The sequence below is a fragment of the Rhea pennata genome, chromosome 20 (genome assembly GCF_028389875.1).
Source record: "Rhea pennata isolate bPtePen1 chromosome 20, bPtePen1.pri, whole genome shotgun sequence".
Classification (NCBI taxonomy): Eukaryota; Metazoa; Chordata; class Aves; order Rheiformes; family Rheidae; genus Rhea; species Rhea pennata.
The window spans coordinates 8711900-8730832 of NC_084682.1; the positions used below are offsets into that span (position 1 = coordinate 8711900).

At 36.8% G+C, this 18933-nt stretch overlaps 1 protein-coding gene across 2 annotated transcripts in view; it reads right to left on the reverse strand.

Moving 5' to 3' along the window:
- ZZEF1 (zinc finger ZZ-type and EF-hand domain containing 1) overlaps positions 1-18933 on the reverse strand; it is a 62256-nt gene that overhangs the window by 18748 nt on the left and 24575 nt on the right. For both annotated transcript variants that reach the window (XM_062592242.1, XM_062592243.1), the window contains exons 22-41: positions 18057-18223; positions 17353-17434; positions 16522-16723; positions 15048-15196; positions 14515-14755; positions 12783-12862; positions 11477-11570; positions 10401-10917; positions 9577-9741; positions 8223-8342; positions 7212-7373; positions 6418-6547; positions 6037-6175; positions 5657-5822; positions 4808-5070; positions 3601-3773; positions 2794-2947; positions 2000-2136; positions 1165-1442; positions 59-233 (exon numbers count right to left, since the gene is read on the reverse strand). In XM_062592242.1, the coding sequence (XP_062448226.1) occupies positions 59-233; positions 1165-1442; positions 2000-2136; positions 2794-2947; positions 3601-3773; positions 4808-5070; positions 5657-5822; positions 6037-6175; positions 6418-6547; positions 7212-7373; positions 8223-8342; positions 9577-9741; positions 10401-10917; positions 11477-11570; positions 12783-12862; positions 14515-14755; positions 15048-15196; positions 16522-16723; positions 17353-17434; positions 18057-18223 (3594 nt within the window). The remainder of the gene's footprint in view (positions 1-58; positions 234-1164; positions 1443-1999; positions 2137-2793; positions 2948-3600; positions 3774-4807; positions 5071-5656; positions 5823-6036; positions 6176-6417; positions 6548-7211; positions 7374-8222; positions 8343-9576; positions 9742-10400; positions 10918-11476; positions 11571-12782; positions 12863-14514; positions 14756-15047; positions 15197-16521; positions 16724-17352; positions 17435-18056; positions 18224-18933) is intronic.

The window sequence follows — 18933 nt, forward strand, 5'->3', positions numbered from 1 at the left end:
ATAGAAACCTAAAAGCTTTAACCAATTTCTTTTCCTTTAATATCAACAGGCCACTTACCTCGGGAAACCCAACCAGCACCAATAAAGTGAAGATATTGGTGTGCTTTAGCTGGAAGGGTAGTTGCTTAATACAATGGTCAGTGAAAGCAGCGATCACATTATGCCACTGCGCAGAAGAGTTCAAAGATCGAAGAATATCTGCCATGGAGCTTGCCCAGTCCAGACCTACACGACTGGAAAGCAAGAGCAGTCTGTATTAGGAGTGCTGACTACAGACTTTCCTGAAACTACATCTCCTCAAGACACAGCGCAACTATTACAGTACTTTCAAAATCAAAGTTTGCCTGAATGCTGTCAACTTGAATTCCTAATTTTAATTTAGAGCTCAGAATTTTTTCTTTACACAAAAGCAAGTGGTCTTCTTCCCACATTCATGATTACCTCTCTCTTGCTACTAACTACTTGGGGAGTCTATAGAGACTGGCCTCCTTGTTCTAAAGTTAGCCCTTGAGAATCTCCTTTCCCTCAGCTGATCCTCTAGGTGTTCTGTCTTAATATTTTACATGCTTTTCTATTTGTTTATGAACCTACACTATAGAAAATAGCAACAATAAGAATACCACTGTCATATTTAACAGGCATGATACTAATCTTAAACTGCTTCAGAGCTTTCTCAAGATCCTGAAAACATCCTCCCTGCTGCACCTCATTACTTCCAATGCAATTTTACTATACAAGGTCTCGATCTTTAAGGGACATATCCAGAACTCAGCACTGATGCTAATTGCCACAGGATGCACTCTCCTCTTTTCCCAAGTTACACGAAGAGGTAACTCAAAGGGAGAAAATTAACTTCACACAAAAACATAGGACTATATTTTGTTTTTCTGTTAAAAGTTCTAAAACATTAGGTCTTCCACCATAATGTGCTAAATACAGAAGTGCAGGAAATTCAGTTATTCTTCACCAGACTGCCTTCTTTTGGAACGAAGCCTAAGAGATCTTGACCACAACAAGGACTGAGGCTCCTATGCCCTTCCCAGGATCAGGAGGTGGGTTTAATTGACTTCTTGTTAAAAACTACACCATGCACAAGGCATACTTACAACAAAATTAGAATTAGTCTCATCAGGGAACAATTAATAGGTTTAAATTAAAAAGCACCTGTCTAAACACACAGCTCCCAGACTGAACAGAAGGTGAGTTGTCTTCCACCCCTCTGGCACTGTAGACCCATCTCCTGCAGCAAATAAACTATGTTTGGCTGAAAGGACTTTAGCCACTGCAGCATCCACTTCTGCAGGCATAAGTCGCAGGATTAACTGGCCCAGAAGTCCCAGTGTTAAATGGTAAGTTTCATTTAGGTGGCCAGCATTTGAGATTACAACCTGAAACATCAGTGGCAGTATTTGTTCCAGGTTAATCAAAGACATTGTGGAACCCTACGGAAAAAGAAAGAAAACCCAGTAAGGTACAGAAAGGAAACAAGATTTTTAGTCTGTCACAGCACATACAATTGTTTCTGTTCAGATGCTCTTTCAAATGGTAAAAAAATGAAGAGACAGACTAGGCTTTTGTACATTCCTGTAAGCAAGCAGAAGGCTGCAGATCGTACATTTTAACACAGTTTTAGTTACATTAGGATTATCCATATGATAAGTTTTCCATAAAATTGAAACAGGAAGCCATGGTAAAGGCTATATTCAGTAGTAAAATCTGATATAAGCCTAAAGTGACAGTTTAACTTTTCTGGTATTGAACAGTTACAGTGGACTGCTTCACAGATAAATCAAAATCCCCTCCCACATACCCCCACCAAGGAATGAAGCCTAATGTATTGTAACTAAGGTAAAATGGCTTAAAATAGTCCAAGCCTGACATGAGCATTTTGTGACACATAAGCAAGAATCATCCTTCTCCCACATTATTTATTTGCTATGGATGCTATTCATGTTATTTGTGACACCTATTATACAGACTGAAAGTACAAAGAACTAACTGATTTAAAAGGTGGTAACATAGCTGCCAGCAATCCTAGAATCCTCTTCTGAGAGCATTCAGCAAAAACTTGTTCCTGGCTAGGTATTAAAACCTTCTCTGCTTGCTTCTGTGCTGAATCTTCTGAGAGGTGATCACCTGTTTTTTAAACAAATAAAGACATTAAAATATAAAGTAAGAAATAAATGATAGTTTAATGCTTATAGCTATAATCTAAGGACAAAGTATATTTTTTAAGCTTTACTAAAAATTTGATAAGTCAATTTTTATAAAAATAAAAAAAGTAGGCAAAGGAGGCATCTATCCAAAAATGTATACAGAACAATATTTCAGAGAGATTCATTTTACAATTACAATACTGACAATACTAGCTTTTAATGAAATAAGACACTTAACCTCTGGTTCCACTTAATCTCTGGTAAGAACACTAATTTAAAAGTTCTCTGTAAGCTAATGAGACCATTTGAAAAAACATGAGAAGTAGGTTTGAAGCATCTAGCAAAAATTTATTAAGTAATTTATTAAGTATTGTACTAAATCAGCAAGAACTATAATCTGTATTACTGGATGTATCTCACTGAATTCTACTTTAGTTTCTAGAATCTTTTAAACAGATTACAATTAGCAGTTATTCAAAGCAATATGGTTGGCAGGTTTTTATGAAACAGACGGTTCACTTGCATTAAACATACTTGCAAACACACAAAAGTGAGATAGGAATAAAAGAATTCAGATGTTTTCTTTGTATATAGGTGGATATTTCCATGATAAGAAAAATGAAAAATAATCTCTTACTTGATGGAGAAACATTATCATCTGCAGACAAGTCTGACTCTTGTCTTAAAACTGCTTTCTTCACAAAGAGAGCATTAAGATTTCTTTCGGTTCCTTGTTTTTCTACTTTATTTTCTGCAGAAGACCAGATTTCATTGTGAGCATCTCCTTTCCCCTAAAAATAAAACAAATGCAATAAAAAGATTAAAACACAGTTTAATATCTACAGAAACAGCCATGAAAAGAAAAAGCCAGTGATTTGCATTTGGCAAAAAATGTTTTTCCTAGACTATCAAAATCTTTCACTGGTTAAGAATTTCTTGATATATACAAGTCTTAAGATTCCGCACAGTGAAAACAAATTTTTATTTTTTTGCCTGTATCTTCCATATGTAAAACTACTACACCCCCCCCAAAAAAACCAAAAAAAAAAAAAAAAACAAACAAACCCGGAAACCAGAAAAAAAAAAAAAAAACACCTAGAGTATAATGGACTGTAAAACACACTTTTTCCTATCTAAACAGATCTAACTACTGGCAGTGACTACAACCTATTCAGAAAAATAATGTTCTTTGATTCACAGAAATGTTGGAGGGAGAGGGTAAAGCTGCCTGTAAGAACATGTAAAGTGATGCTTTCATCTGATCAAATGAATCTAGTTAAAAACAAGTGAATCAACAATCCTTCCCTTGCCCCCCAATTTTAACCTACAAATGAAATCCTTACAATTCATTATTTCACTTATGTGCCCCGGAGTAGGATGTTCAACCTGCTGAAGATCACACAACTAATGGATACGAGGGGTTCTATAAATAGCAAGTACTCACATTGCAATGTGTAAAGGAGCCTGTGCTTGGCTTCTCATCTCGCCCCTTCCCTGCTTTATCACCAGTATGGCTTTTTGCAGCACCATCTGTGGGAGGACTGACTGGAATGGTATCATTCTCTGAGAAGGATTCACCCTCCGGTAACATACAGAGGAGAGCTAAATTTTTCAGACCTGAAAGCAAAAAAAGTTACAAAAGCTATTTGAGTGGCAAGATGAGCAAAAAGCAGAAGTGAAACATACTGAAACAGAACTGCAAACTTCCCCTCAAACAGTTCTTTTGAATTTTACCGAGTTCAAACCCACCAAAAAGATGTTCCCCATCATGTTCACTTGATTATGTAGTTCCATTAAATAATTTCGTGAAGAACAGGTGGTGACATTTCCTGCCTCACAAAAATGCCATGATGCCATCAGGGTAAAAGTCATAATTGATTTAAAAAAAAAAAAAAAAAAAAATCAGAGATACCTCCGAGCATTGACAGTTATGAAATTTAAATTAAATATTTGTCTTAATTTTTAATTCTCTGTCCACTTAAATATTTATACAATAAAACTGTATGTTAAAAACAAGTAAGTGAAACAATGAAGCATGCGTACATAATTTCTGGTGGCACCAGCAGCGGTATTTCAGCAGTATTAATTTTATGAGCGTTTTGGCATTTTTTGAGCAGCCTTAAGTCCAAAACTTTTAATACATTCAACACAGGACTCTGTTCTATCACCCTATTTTCTATAAATAGGTCTTAGTTCACAGAAATCCTCATTTCCAGACAAAAGGACATTTTCCTCAGCAACTCATTTCATACCACAAATAAGTTTAAAAAGTTCTAGCCAATCAAGGCAGAATAAGAAAAATTTTCTGCCAAGTTATTTGCTGTCCTTCAAGTCCTTCAATTAACAATAACACTGCAGTAACATATTGATCTCTTTACAACATCCAAGAGGGAAAAAAAACCCAACCAGTTACCAAGTTGTCTTCAATGTTTTAGTAAGCAACAAATTTATTTTCTCAAGCACTCTATTCTTCCAATACATGTTCCAATGACCCTGAATGACACTTGTACATTTGCTTTCTACATAAACAATTATTCTCAGTGAAGTACACAGTAATTTCCCCTTTCCTATGGAAACTTCAAAGTGAGTAATCACAGACTTCTGAAAATCTGCGGGAAACTATTGTTTCAGAGGAGGAGGAGCTGAATCACCTTTTCCGTGCTGCGCTTTCATCAGGCAGTCTCCAATGAGCTGGATGCACTGATGTTGCAGAACTCTGGCATGACTGAGGACCTGCGAATCTAGTTGCTCTCCTTCTACTTCTTCCCCATTTGCCAGATCTGCACTGTAGAGAGTCAAAGCTGCAAACAGCAGCCAGGAATAGTTGTGGACATATGGTTGGATGAGCCTCTGTCGATCACTGATTCGAATGGTCACCATTGGGTACACTGTGATGCTGTGAGTGGGCAAGTGACTGAAAGAAGAAGGTATTGACAGTTTTGAAACACCGCTGCTTTCTTGATAAGAAAAGTTGTTAAAGTAACGCAAGATACATTTTTAGGAAACTATGAAAAACAGAACATATGTGTCAGAATTTCAAACTGTGGACCTTCAAGTGATGTAAACTGTCAGAATCTCACTGACATCAGTAGCGCTCACTCAAAGAGAACTTGAACTATCAAGAGAACACCTCCTCAAGGAATACAGCTTATGAAGATCTGTGTCAAACATACACTGCAACCTACATCGTCTAATCACAGCGTTGTGTTCCTTTATTCTATCCCATCATTCAGGGTAAATAAATCTCCTCCTGCAGCTTTCACAGCCATAGTTAGGAAACACTTGCAACCAAGTAATTTCAGAACTTGGGTCAGGTTTCCAAGCTACAGAAACATTTGTTGAACCAGGCCTATATTTGCTCTTTCCTCTAAGGACACCAATTATATGTTCTGATGTCAGGCACAACCTTGCAAGAAGTGACATGAGAATGACTGGACTTAGTTGCCAATTAACACTTTCAAAGTAAGAGAAGTAGAAGCACAAAATCACGTATTTAATACCTGTCAGAGTACTTTTTTGCAGAATAGCATCCATAACAAAGGTCAAAGTCATCGCACACATTGCAGTTCATTCGCCGACCTATGATAACTCCTTGACAGTGATCACAGGCGTACTCCACATTAACCATTTCATGGTCATCCTCATGACCTTCAGGTTTAACTCCACCTGTAAAGAAATTTTTGTAAAATTCCACTGATAATTATTTTTGATAAAGGATCTTTAAGTTCAGAGTCAGGTTAGAAAAATATAAAAAGCTCAACATTTCAAAAATGTGCAAAAGAAAACTCTTTCCCTTTGTTTTATGTACAATTTATGAGAGACTATTTTGAGAGACGCCTTCAGATGTAGGGTTTTGAGTTTTTTTTTCCTTAGTTCTTACCAAGGAAACAAGTTTTACACAGATCCATGTCATTACACTGCAGACAGCGGTAGCGGTGCCATGGTGCAATTTCATCACAGCCATCGCAGGATATGTCCACATTTAACAGGTCACAGTAACGAGCAACAAACATGTGCATCTAGAACAACAAACGGACACACTTATTTCCTGACTTTAAGAAAGCCTGGTTCTAGAGAGAAAGCAGAACACTCGCACCATAACAAAAGGATGCACATTTTTAAATCATTTTAGACTTTTGAAGGCTTACATGGAGCCAGGGATCCAACTCATGAAAAATCTGTGGAAGCCAGATGCCCTTCTCTTCTTTTTGCTTTTAAAAATCTCCTATTTAATCCTTCTGCAAATAAATAAGCAAATCACCTTTCTCTGCTTCTCTGGGTCAGCTTGAGCTATCTTTTCATACCAGGTCTCAAACATCACATCCTGACACTCATCCATCCACTCACAGTTTTGCTTGTAGTCTGCAATTTCATCTTCTTCACTCCACTGACTAAAAGAAAAGCAAGCTCAAAATGAAGTTTGAATGCAATAAGGCTTCCCACTAACATAACTTGGAATGCTTTTCTAATTACTATTATTTAAACAAGCTGTTATAACATAAAAATCAGATTGCAAGAATTCCAGTTCACTTGATTAACAAATGACTGTGTAATAACCTATGTAATGAGCATAATGAAAAACCAGAAAAAATCACATTTACAAAACCACTTTTGGTAACTCCGGCAGAATAGACGAAAAATTCTGAAAGGTTATTTCCTGCTCTATTTGTTCACGTGTAAGAGGAACAAGCATTATTTAACAGCTTCATGTTGCATTTTTATAAATTAGATGTTTAGCAAGACAAAGAACAGTATTATCTGCCTTGTACAATGCTAAACAAGTGAAGCATTCCAGCAATAACCAGTTTAAAGATCAAATTTTAATAATTTTTGCACTAGTTACTCTGAAAAAAACCAACCCCAAATACTTAAATTAAGCACTTAGATACTTGCCAAAGTTTTGATTTAAGTGTCAACAATAAAAAGTTCAGAACTCATTCTTCATAAAATACATACACACACACACATATTTATATGTGTGTGCGTGTACGTACACACATACACGCAGACATCAATAGTGGATCCCACATGAAAGTCGCATTCTTCCTGACTTACCAGATCACACTGTCATGAATACTTATGTTTTCTTGTGATGTGGTCATAAGAAGATGTGGCAACTGAATCTCAACAAAGAAGGAAAGATCACTTGGTTCCCAACTCATATCCAAAAGATGAAGGAGAGCTGTCTGCACGCAAGATAAGGCAGGAAGCAATGATCTAAATAGAAAACAAGACAACAAAATACAACATCTCTAAGCCAGAATTGCGTATTTGGGGCTGGGGAGAACATTACTGTACTGATTTCAAGGCTTTACTTCGCAGTAAATTAACTTTGTGGCAGAACCTCAGGTTTACTCATACATAAACTTACATGACTTAGGAAGAAGCATAGCCAACACAGCTTGAACCAAAGATGGCATCTTAAAGATTCAGGAGAGAGAGAGTATGTGCTATAGCCCGAGTACAGTAAGGTTGGTCGGTCTTTCTGTCTCCTCTCTATAGTAAACTTTTTTCTTGATATTTGTAGGATCTTTCTCTAAAAACTTGCCATGATCAGTTGAAACTGGCCAAAGGACTCAGAAGTTACTAGCAGGCAGACAGACATCATAGACACAAAGTCTCCTTTCTGTAGGACACCTAGCTGGAAATCCTAACAGTTCTAACCAAAACATTATCAAAACATGAGCTTTTAATATTACAGCATGGTGGCAGAATTGTGATATTACGGTTTTATTACACTTGCCAAAACACTGTATAACAAATTTACTATTCATACTATTCTAGTATTAAGCTTTAGAAATATACTGTAGAACTATAACTATAAAAAGTGATGTTGTCAAAGTTTCAACATTAATAAATTTATTGAACTTTCCTGCATAGTAACAATAAAAAGGTAATCTGGTGTTTTAGATCACAAACAAGATCAAGATACCTTACTTAGTTCTGTAAACAATACCGAGCATGGTTCTAGCTCTTAATTGAGACATCAAACAATAAATGAGAGGGGAAGAGGTGACAAAAAACAGATAAAAATCTCACGTTACCTAGGTAAGCAGTGTACTGTACCTGTCATTAATGGTACTAAATCCCTTCACAGAATTTACCAGGAACAAAACAAGCTGATAGTAGGACTCTCGAATCTGTTTGTGTAGCTCAGCACCACAACCTTCCAAGTTTCCAAAGTAGCTAAAAATTAAAAAGTCAGTTTAGCAGTCTGGAATTCACTGCTTCATTTTAGTAGCATGCTTCAGGCAAGTATTACAAAGGGACAGCATTGTAAATGCTTCCTGCAAGTGGAAATGATATTAACTTTGTTTTAAGTGCAGCCTGTCACTTTCAAAGGAAAGAAAAGAATCCTGCATGAGGAATCAGAAATTAAGAAAGAAAACAGCAAAAAGAATCTTGTCATGGCAGTAGCAGAAGAACATTCTGCGAGCCCTTAAAGGAAGTAAGTATACTGAGAGATGACCATAAAAAGCTTGGGACAGATGCAAAAACTTGGACCAGTGGGAAAGCAACCAGCAGACCTCAGACCGCACTGTCCAAACACGTAACAGAAATCAGACCTAAATTCCTATGAACCAGAACACATAGCATTAGCTACTGCTTTGAGGTAGTGCTTTCTAGATCCTAGAAAATCTGATAAAACTTCCAAATTATTTTTCCTTACTCAGAATAACAATTGCATACGCATGTAACTCATGACTTCCCCTCCAACTTTTGTGTTAATGCCCTGGAACCAGTACCTAGCTAATATTAGTACAAACTGACTGGCTTGCATGTCCATCCCTTTAGCCTCTGGACATACTAACCAATAAAATGTATGACCACACTAAATAAAACCCATCTTTTACAGGTATCACATCCAAAGTTATCAACATTTACGATCAAGCAAATGCTTAACTAACAATATATATATCATGTACCATTCTCAGAAGCTACTTCTATCACCATACATGTAAATATCTTAATTTATAAGAGTTCACAGAAGTGATAAAAACGCAATGGAGATAAAGAAGTAACTCCATGTTCCACAGGAGTTAGATTACTATAGCTTTAATTGGTAAGAAACACAAGACTTAAAGTAAAATAGTAACTGAGGACCCACCAATCTTTTTGAGCTTGCTGTGATCCAGGCAGAATGGTAAAGGCTTTTCTTTGCATCTAAATCATTACTCAACTGCACAACACCTATTGGCATGAACATCCGCACAACTAAGTCCCACTTGAAAAGGATTTTTTTTTTAAATGTCACATGCAAGGTATGAATACTAGCTTTAATATTAATCTTCACGATTTTTTTTCTACATACAGCTAAAAAAAATTACTTTCTACTACTTTAAGTTTAAATGGTTGGGACAACAAAAGGGCCTAGACATACGATATCATGTGGCTGAGACTTGTCTAGGTAATTACTTACTTCGTAAAATCTTTCTGGCAGGCTAGAAGTTCTAAGAGAAAAAGTACACAGGGTGGATGAAAACAGTGTGGTTGCCCAAGTGAGTCTAGGCACTGGCGGACTGTCTTGAGTACTTCCATGATACTCTGTCCTTGGGACTTTCTCAAGGCAAGGACCTTTAAAACACTAAGGAAAGCAAAAACCATCTATGAGGACTTTAAAACATTGTGCTTAAAATAACTCAAACTAGAATTTAGGAAGTCCTTGGCTAGTTAAACAACAGTTTGCTATCTACACTTTCAAACGCAGCAGCCTTATATTACAGTAGTGATTTATTACAAAAATATTCATTTTAACAACAGCTGTAGTGAGTGATAAAGCTGACATTGGATTCCAGGCCTTCCTGTACCGGTCTAAGTTTTAGAGATTAAAAAAGACACCTGAGAATTGGAAGTACCTCCTTCAATTTACATTCTCAGAGCGTCAAGTAATTTAATGATAGAGATGTAACTATTCTAGCTTTGTTATCAAGGATTTCCAATACCGATCAACCATGCCTTACCTGTATGCAGATAGGAAGCAACATGCTTCTGTAACAGATTTCAGGAAACAAGACAAGAAACATGCTGAAGTTCCATCTGATCTAAGCAAGTCAAATGAAATAATACTTTCTACAAGCCTGAACGTAGTTGTGAACTACTGAAGTTTGATACTTAGATCTGACACTTATTTAGGTACAAACTGTTTTTCAATGCTATCTTGTGGCTAGAATATATTTTATTCCAACTGAAGAGGTCTGAACACAATTTTCTGTATTTTATAATTGACATTTTCAATTTGCTTACCTTTCATATGTAAGTGATTGATCCTTAATGAAATCTAAGATGCTTTTCAATATAGGATATTTCTCTTTCACAGTAGGCACAGCTTTTGGCTCTTCCACTGATCTAAAAGACAGCAGCCTTAGTCTTCCACGGCTGAACTGAGATTTTCGCGTAGGAGTGGAAGGAGGTGACGATACATCTTCTTGCTGTGGCACTATGTTTTCAGCAGGTTTACAATGAAATGCAGATGCTTCTTCTGTTTGGATGGGGTCTGGAATTTGTTTAATCTTGGTATCAGATTCTGTCATTTGGTGCCCATCCTTAGAAACAGGATGGACTACTCCATTGGAAGACAACGAGCCTGCTGCCTGGAAGTCCGTTTCCACAATGGAACCTGTCCTTTGGCATTTATTGCTGACATACTGCTGAATATCATCAGTATCTCGGGCTTCCAGGTTGTCTGAGGCAAAACCTTTTGTCTTTGCTCTTACAGGCAAAAAATCCAGCAACAAAAGGCTCTTCTGCATACAAAGTTTTGCTGCAGTATAAAAATTGAAAGAGTTACAACCATGACAGCAGAACATCCAATTTGCCACCTTCCGCTTAGGAAGAAACTAGTTTATCTTGTTTCTTATGAGCAAAGAGAGCTAGAAAATACTGGGTTTTTTAGGATAATGAGCATGATGCTACCAGTTATTTAATTCTCAATCTCCAAATATTAAATCTGAATACTCTGAACAAGGACACAACACACGTCAATGAGAACACATTTTACTCCAATAACAATTCACTATTTAACAATTAATTGTGACAACTAGCATCTACAAGAATAGGTAAACATAAATAAGGAATTAAGGAATCAGGTGATTCAAATAAGTCACTCCCAGAGGGATCTTTTCACACACTATTTTCTGCAAATAATAGCAAGACACAGTCCCAGATAGTTCATGTTATGTACACTAATTTCTCTTTTAAGGAGTTTTTAAAAAAATTCTAATTTACTTTTTACAGCTAAAATAACATAACAACCAAGATTTGCAAGTGATGCTTTACTAAATCACCTGAAACGCTTCCACATTTGGAAAGAAAACACTTACCAAGAGTTTCTGGGTTCACCTCACTTGTTTCTGTGTTCTGCTTCTCCTCAGTATCATTTCCCCTACCCATGAGGGATTTCTGCTTCATTTCTAACTGTAGATAGGATGTTAAAATAGTTAAAATACAATTCTCCCTGTACATCCATAAAGCAAGGCTATATGGAGACAATGATAACTATTTTCTAGTGCAGAGTAAAACATCCAGTAGTATAAAAGAGCAGTACCTAAACATTTGTTAGAGCAGATTACACAGTTTTGTACTGAAATGCTTGAGATTTGTAGGCTGAGCCCCTTCCCTGCCATGCAACCGTGCATCAGCCCTATAAAAACATCAAAAAATCCTTCCTTTCTACCATCCTTCCCTTCTACCTCCCCATCAAATAGGAAAGATGGGCATCTAGTCATGGAATAAGATTCTGCAAAAGCATCATCTAACTGGAAAGTACGGCCAGATACTGTCCCCAGTGGAGATACATCCACTGTGTAACCAGAATGCAAACCTCACCTGTCATGCAACGGGTACAATTCAGTTACTCATGGTAATATGCATGCGCACTCACTATATTGCCAGGCACGTACTCATGGTGCAGGGAACCCTTGCAGGTAAGGGGAGGGAGGAGATCACAATATACTAGAACAATGATTTTGGCCTGCCCAAAAGTAGCAGCAAGAGGACCACAGAGCGACTCAGTTGTTCTAGAGTAGAAGGCCCCAGAGTTGTAACCACTCGCTTAGAATCTCCTGCAGATTAGTGAAAGTGAAATGAAGTTTGCCTCTCCTCAGCTGCAAGTAATGACAAAGGCACTTCTCACCAGTTCGTGAGCTAATGACACTGACTCTTGACACAACCGTTATGTTTCAAGGAAAATTATGTGCAAAGAACATATCCTGAATGGTAGCCAGTTACTCGCTTGACAAAAAAGTGATTACTGCCTTTTCTGTTAGTGCTGAAGAACTGAGAATGATGTTTAAGACACATTTCTTCCTACATGATGCCTCAAAGATCTCCAACTGCTGGACAGGAATTTACAATACACATTCTTGCTGAAAAATAGCACAATTTTGATTTCAACTCAAATTCTGTCCTAAATACTCAGAATCACATATTTGGGGTGGTGGGAGGGGAGAGTAGCATAAGATAAATGTTTAAGTTCAAAGCTTAGAACTGAATATACCTTTTTTCTAAATGGAAAACATCTGACCTAGAATCACTGAGGGAAAATAGATTTTCCCACTACTCCTTAACATTGCATTGTAAAATATTAAGATAGATGACATTAATAGATACTCTCCTGAATGATCTTACCATCCATATTCTAATTGAATCAGCCAGGGAATACACTTGTGCAAACTCATCATTCAAAGGCACCTTGCCTCCACTGTTGACTGAAAACAAGAGAAAGAAGAGACCTGTTTATTTACTGCTCCATTTTAACACAACTTGACTACTTAACTAAAATTATGTTAGAGACTTTCTTTCATCTCTTATTCAATACTTGGAATTATGCCTGTAAGAAAAATAGGGAATAAAAACTGCCAAGTTCTGTATGCCTTAAATAAATTAACTGTACCTTGACAGAGCTATTTGCAAAGTTAAATTATGAATATCTTCCTCATCTCTTCCAAAAATTGATGCCTGAAGCCAAGGAAAAGAAAAACCTCCCCCAAACATCCAAATATTACTAATGCAAACTGGTACCAGAACAGATCAACAAATGCTCAGAATTAACTTAAAGCTGTATCAAGTTATCAGGAATTTTTTTCATTTTGTTTTATGTTATGAGCTTCTGGAAGAGACTTCCAAAAGTCAAATTACAATAATTAAAGACATGACAAAAGAGTTTCTATCAAATTTAGCCTAAAAGTGACTATCAAGAAAAAGATGCTTCTGTTCAGGGTCTTCCCTTCTTCTATTATTTTGCTTTACAGCACCACTTGCACATATTTAAGAAGGCACAGGTCAGTAAGTGTCCTAAAATTATAGTCTGCCTGAGGAAGACTAAGACAGATGAAGCTATTAACATAATAGTAGGATGGATATCTCATCCAGTCATTAATATATTCCAGAGCTAAAGCAGTTTTCAATCTTACTCAACAAATTATATCAACCGTCAGACAGTGAAAAATGACTAAAGACAATAAGCAATAACTGCTTTAGTCATCAAGTCAGTCTTTACGTCAGTCATTTCTGTGCATAATTTTATAGCTCAGAATGTATGTTTAGCTTCAAAATTGTGACAAAGTGAAGGCTCTTAACTTTTCCTACAATGAAACTGTCTAAAACTAAATACGCTTTATTATTCAATACTTGGAACATATCGATAAGCTTAATGGCAGATTGGTACAAATTAAAACAGGGCTGTTCATTTTACTTGCCGAGAAAATATACACTGTAATACAAAGAACATTATGCAAGTTAAAAGCAGAATACTGCCTTTTATTTACAAAAACCAAAAAATCCCTAACACTTTTGAGGATGCTAAGATAATTTTCCACAGTATAATATTTTTGGAGGCAATTCAGACCTCCTCCCTAAGAAAATTTTAAAACCTACATAAGTTGGTGATGACTTTTTAGAGTTCTAATGAGAGTGGAAAATAATTTAAGACTAGCTAGTTACCAGGAACCACATTCTTTTGAATTAGAACACCAGAAGAAATCACCACTTCTCTGGCATCTTTAGATTAAGGTTCAGCCAATAGATTGTATTAGTGTTTGAAAAGAGCTCTGAAGATAAAAGCATACAATAACAAATATAAATGTAAGTTATTTTCATTATACTCCAGTAATAAGGCCTGCTTAGTCTGCCTAAACCATGACTGTAGTTTATCAGTATGTTCTTTATACCAGGTGAAATATCTTTTTTAAAAAAATCCTTACACTAAACTATCAGTATGTTCTTTATACCAGGTGAAATATCTTTTTTAAAAAAATCCTTACACTAAACTGACTTTCCAAGGTTTGTAACTCAACTATAATACAGTCTCTTACACTCTTTAAGCCTTCATTATTAAGATAGCCACTAATATTAGAGTTACCATATTTTTGAAGCTTCTCATATAAATCTGGAGTGAGATACACCAAAGCAGCAAACGTTGAGTTCACAGCTTGATCAACAGTAGAACCAGCAACTATATCTGTCTTTGGGGTCTGTTTTTTACATGCCTGTATAAGTCCTTTGAAAAGTTCAGATTTTTGCCCACAGAAATCCTGGGCAGGATCTGATTTTGCGAAGTCAATGAGAAAGTTACGGCAGTCATCTGGGTGAGAGCTTCTAGTCTGGAAAGAACGTTAGAACATATTTACTTTAATATTAACTCAAAAATTGTTGCAGTTTGTTTCTACAATTAAGTCAACTTTACATCTTCTGCAGTTAAAATGGAAACCAATAAAAGGGCAAAAAATAACAGTTTCACACTTCCTTGACATTTAAATTAAACAACGCAAAAGATGGCAACTGCAGTTCAGCAGCCTACCTTTAATTAATTTACCAACTAATTAAGTCTGAATGAAACTTTGTTATAGATAGTGATTTCACGCCAATAGAAGGAAAAAAAAGTGGCTTAAATACCTCTTTTTTATCCTGGTGCAGTTTACTGATTTGACTTGCTCCCACGATTGCCTCAGGACACATCTGATGCCTGAAGACAGGTTTCCACAAAGGAGAATTAAGAACTGATGTTACTTTCAGGGGAGGCAAATCTGTTTCACTACCTAGTTCTGCAAGAAATTGAGAACACATATTTCAATTACAAAATGTTTTTGTTTATTTTAAAGGGTAATGAAAATAAGAGAGCATGCTAAAAATCCAGTGCAAAAAAAAAAAATAAATAAATAAATTGGGCAAAATAATTTAGTAACATCCTCTTTAATTGCCTGTTGCACAAACAATTGATGTATCCTTCCCTTAATGATAGTAACAATATCTTGCACTATAGTGACAACGCATTACATTATACAATGGCTGTACTCATAATGATAGACGTTTCCAAAACAATTTACAAGACGGTTGAAAAGCTTTTCTTCACCTACTAAAGACCTAATAATTTGCCACATATAAAGATGCATATATTAACAAAATAGTAAAATGATCTGATAAGAACTCTTCAGCTAGTTTCCTAACTTCATACATAAGCAGCTGCATGATTTTCTAAGATGAGTATTGACTATCTTACCAAGAACTCTTTAACCATGTTTAATTTCTCCAAAGCACTAAATAAATTTAGATTTAGGAAGTTAATGAGAAGTGTTCTGGTTTTGAAATCCTAAAAGATAAACATTCTATCCATACATATTTTTATGGCACTCATCTCACTAACATTTTGCATTTTTCCTGTCTTCAGTGGCCCAAATCTTAAGTGTACTTTACTTCTGGAATTAGCCAAACTAAATTTGTGAATTCACTAGGTAGGTCTAAGGTTTCTAATGTGCCTAAGGGTTTGGAATGGTAAGATTTCTGGCAGGAGGAACATCTCCCCACACATACCAAAAGTGCTTACTATACCGCAGGAGTCTCCAGAGTACAAGTACATAACAGAATGGCTAAATCAGCAGAACTGCATAAGTACAAATCAGCACTAAATGCTCACATGAAACATTTTAAATCACCACAACTTGCATTCTAAGTTTGGTATTTTTTTCCCAGTTTGCTGGCTACATGTTCATACCACCTGTATGTGGCAGATCATAGCATTAGAAAACAATTTTAAAAGAAAAAAGAACAGGAGCTTGGGCATATTCATATATTACTTCATAAATATAATTGAACTTAATATGATTCCTTCCAAACATCTGTCTTTTCCTAGTATTGGCTTCTCAATATTAGAAAAATCACAGTGATCCCTGTGACATGCCCAGAGTCTAACAGAACAGCAGTCAGGCTTGTGGCACAGAGGCCCAAACAACGGGTACAGCCCAAAGACCAAAATTTATTTATTCACTTCCATCTTCAGACAAGTAAGGCATACTAATGGAACTCAAAACAAAGTTCTTGTACCTCATGTTTACGTGGCTCCTCAACCACTGGAGCAGTGAAGTGCACTCACCTCGTAGAGATTTCAGTGCCATGCTCCGGGAAGCCAAGCGCCCCATCAACCGCGATACGAGAAGCTGTAAATCCAAGCCCCAAGAAACGGCAACATCTGGGAGGCCATAAGCAGTGACGGAAAACTTGTAGCCCCACTCATTATTACTGCTGTCAGAGTGAAAGAGAAACTGCAGCCGTGGGCCAGCCTTAAAGGTCACTTTCTACAGAGCAACAAAACAGTCATTTTGCCAAATGTACACGACAAGAAGACGTTTCAGGGTAATGAATTTCCTTCAGCAACTGTGGTTTTTCAATGTTATGTTTTCTCAATAATGGGCCTAATTTCCCCACCAGGTGAATGAGAAACCCATAGTTCTAAGCAGCTAAGATTTCTATTCAAAAGCTTAATGAGAAATTTTGTAGACAATTGAGCCTTTGAAGATGGAGCCATAGAGCAATAGGTAAACATCCCACTTGAGCAAGTGTCACTGAAAAACTGGAGTGGTCACAGGAAGCACTAAACTTGTCTCAAGATGTATAAAATTAGGGGGGCAGAGCATCAGGGAAGTGTCACCCATGTAGCTGCCTGCAGGTAAACATGATTATTGCTTTTCATTTTGGCTGACTGTTCCTTCGATAACAAGGACAGAGAGGGATTCTTCAGTCATTCATTCCTTTTACTTGCACCACTACAGGCCTGCAGACTTTTTTTTCCACTCCTCCCCACTCCCAACTTTACAGTTTAAAAACACACATAAAAGGAACAAGGCATTTTCAGACAATATAAACCATAAGCATTTCCTAAAATTAGATATAACAAAACTTGGTCCAGAATTTTAAAGGTGCTCACCTTAGGCCACTTCTCAGTGCCAACCTTTGTATCATAGCGAGTTTTTGCACCTCTGGCATCAGTAAACTCCAGGTAATCATACCTGTGAAAATTGCAGTTTGTTACTTCCAAATTTATTTCTCAAACACTGAGGGAAAATGTCTGCTTTTGGATTTCCACAAGTGCTGCATTTCAGACTCCAAGTACCCCACCACATCGGAACCACAGCCACACGGTTTCATGTCACTGCTAAGAAATGTACTTCATACTTCAGTGCAATAGTGCCAGCAAGCATTTTCCTGCAGAATTTCTTTAAGCCTTTAGAATTGGTAATATGTGCTAAATTTAACATCCAGCATATGACTTAAGGAAACAGTAGCCTGATACATTAGCAGGAGAGACCAAAGCAGTAGTTTTGCCTAAAGAGGACGAAATAAATACCACAAGCATAACTGTAGTAGTCACAACAACATTACAAAACAGATCAAGGGCAAAGATAGTAAAATTCATACAAAGAGTATGTCTGTGCATTTGTCAAGCAATGTGGCCTTCAGCATGAGACATTGAAGAAAATTATTCAAAATAACACATTCTGTGGTAAGTAGGATAATGAAGAAAATGAAAGGGCACGCTTGGAGAGAAGGAAGCATTCCTCACATAGTGAAACATAACTTGCCACTCTGCAAATAGTTACTAGAATCTAACATGGCAAAAGGTTAAATTACCTTCTTTCAGTTTCACATTTTTCATCAAATTCCACTTCAAAGTAAGTTGCCCCATGACAAAGGAAGACTGAGACCTCATGGCAATTATTTTCATAGTTGTGAGGAGACTCCATTGTCCATGTTCGCAGCACTACAGGCTGCTCTTGCTGCCAGCTTTCCATTTCCACCTGTTTAATGAAAATGCACTCCTCAGATACAAACATAGAGCATTCAGAGAAGACTACAACATTTGAGTTTTATATCTATACATGGGTGAACTATGTAAGTTGCCAGTTGTACATACAGGGTGGCACGTAAGTGGTTACAGCTTTGATTTTCACCTAAGCTAGGCATAAAGACACCCTTGACATTTGGGAAAGAAAGAAGCACTTCTAAAGCACAATTTGCCTAGTCTAATGGGGAAGAGACAGTCTCACCCCAGAGGTGGCTACGACTCTCCGATGATTACAAAAGGGAGTCTGGAGGACTAGTGCAGATTTAAACAACTACACTGCAGACATCTGAAATGAGATAAGGCATACACTGTCCTTCTATTTGCATCACCACAAGAAATGAAACAAAACATGTTAAGCACAAGCTATTTTAAATTTATTTTCCTCCTTCATCCTCTGAATGCCTCCTCCTACCTTCCTTCTAGGCATCTCATTCCAGTTGCACTTTCTGATCACCTCACTCATCTCTTTCTGTATCAGAATATTTCCAGTTCTTCACTTAATGTTTCATTGCACATCCCATACTCAGTAGTTTTCCAGCTTCTTTCAAATGTTCAACAACTGAACAACCTGAGTTTCCTATACCTTTCTTGCAATTTTCCTTTTGTTTCACTGTACTTAACATCGCTTTATTATATTTTGTAAAGCACTGCGTAATTTTGCAG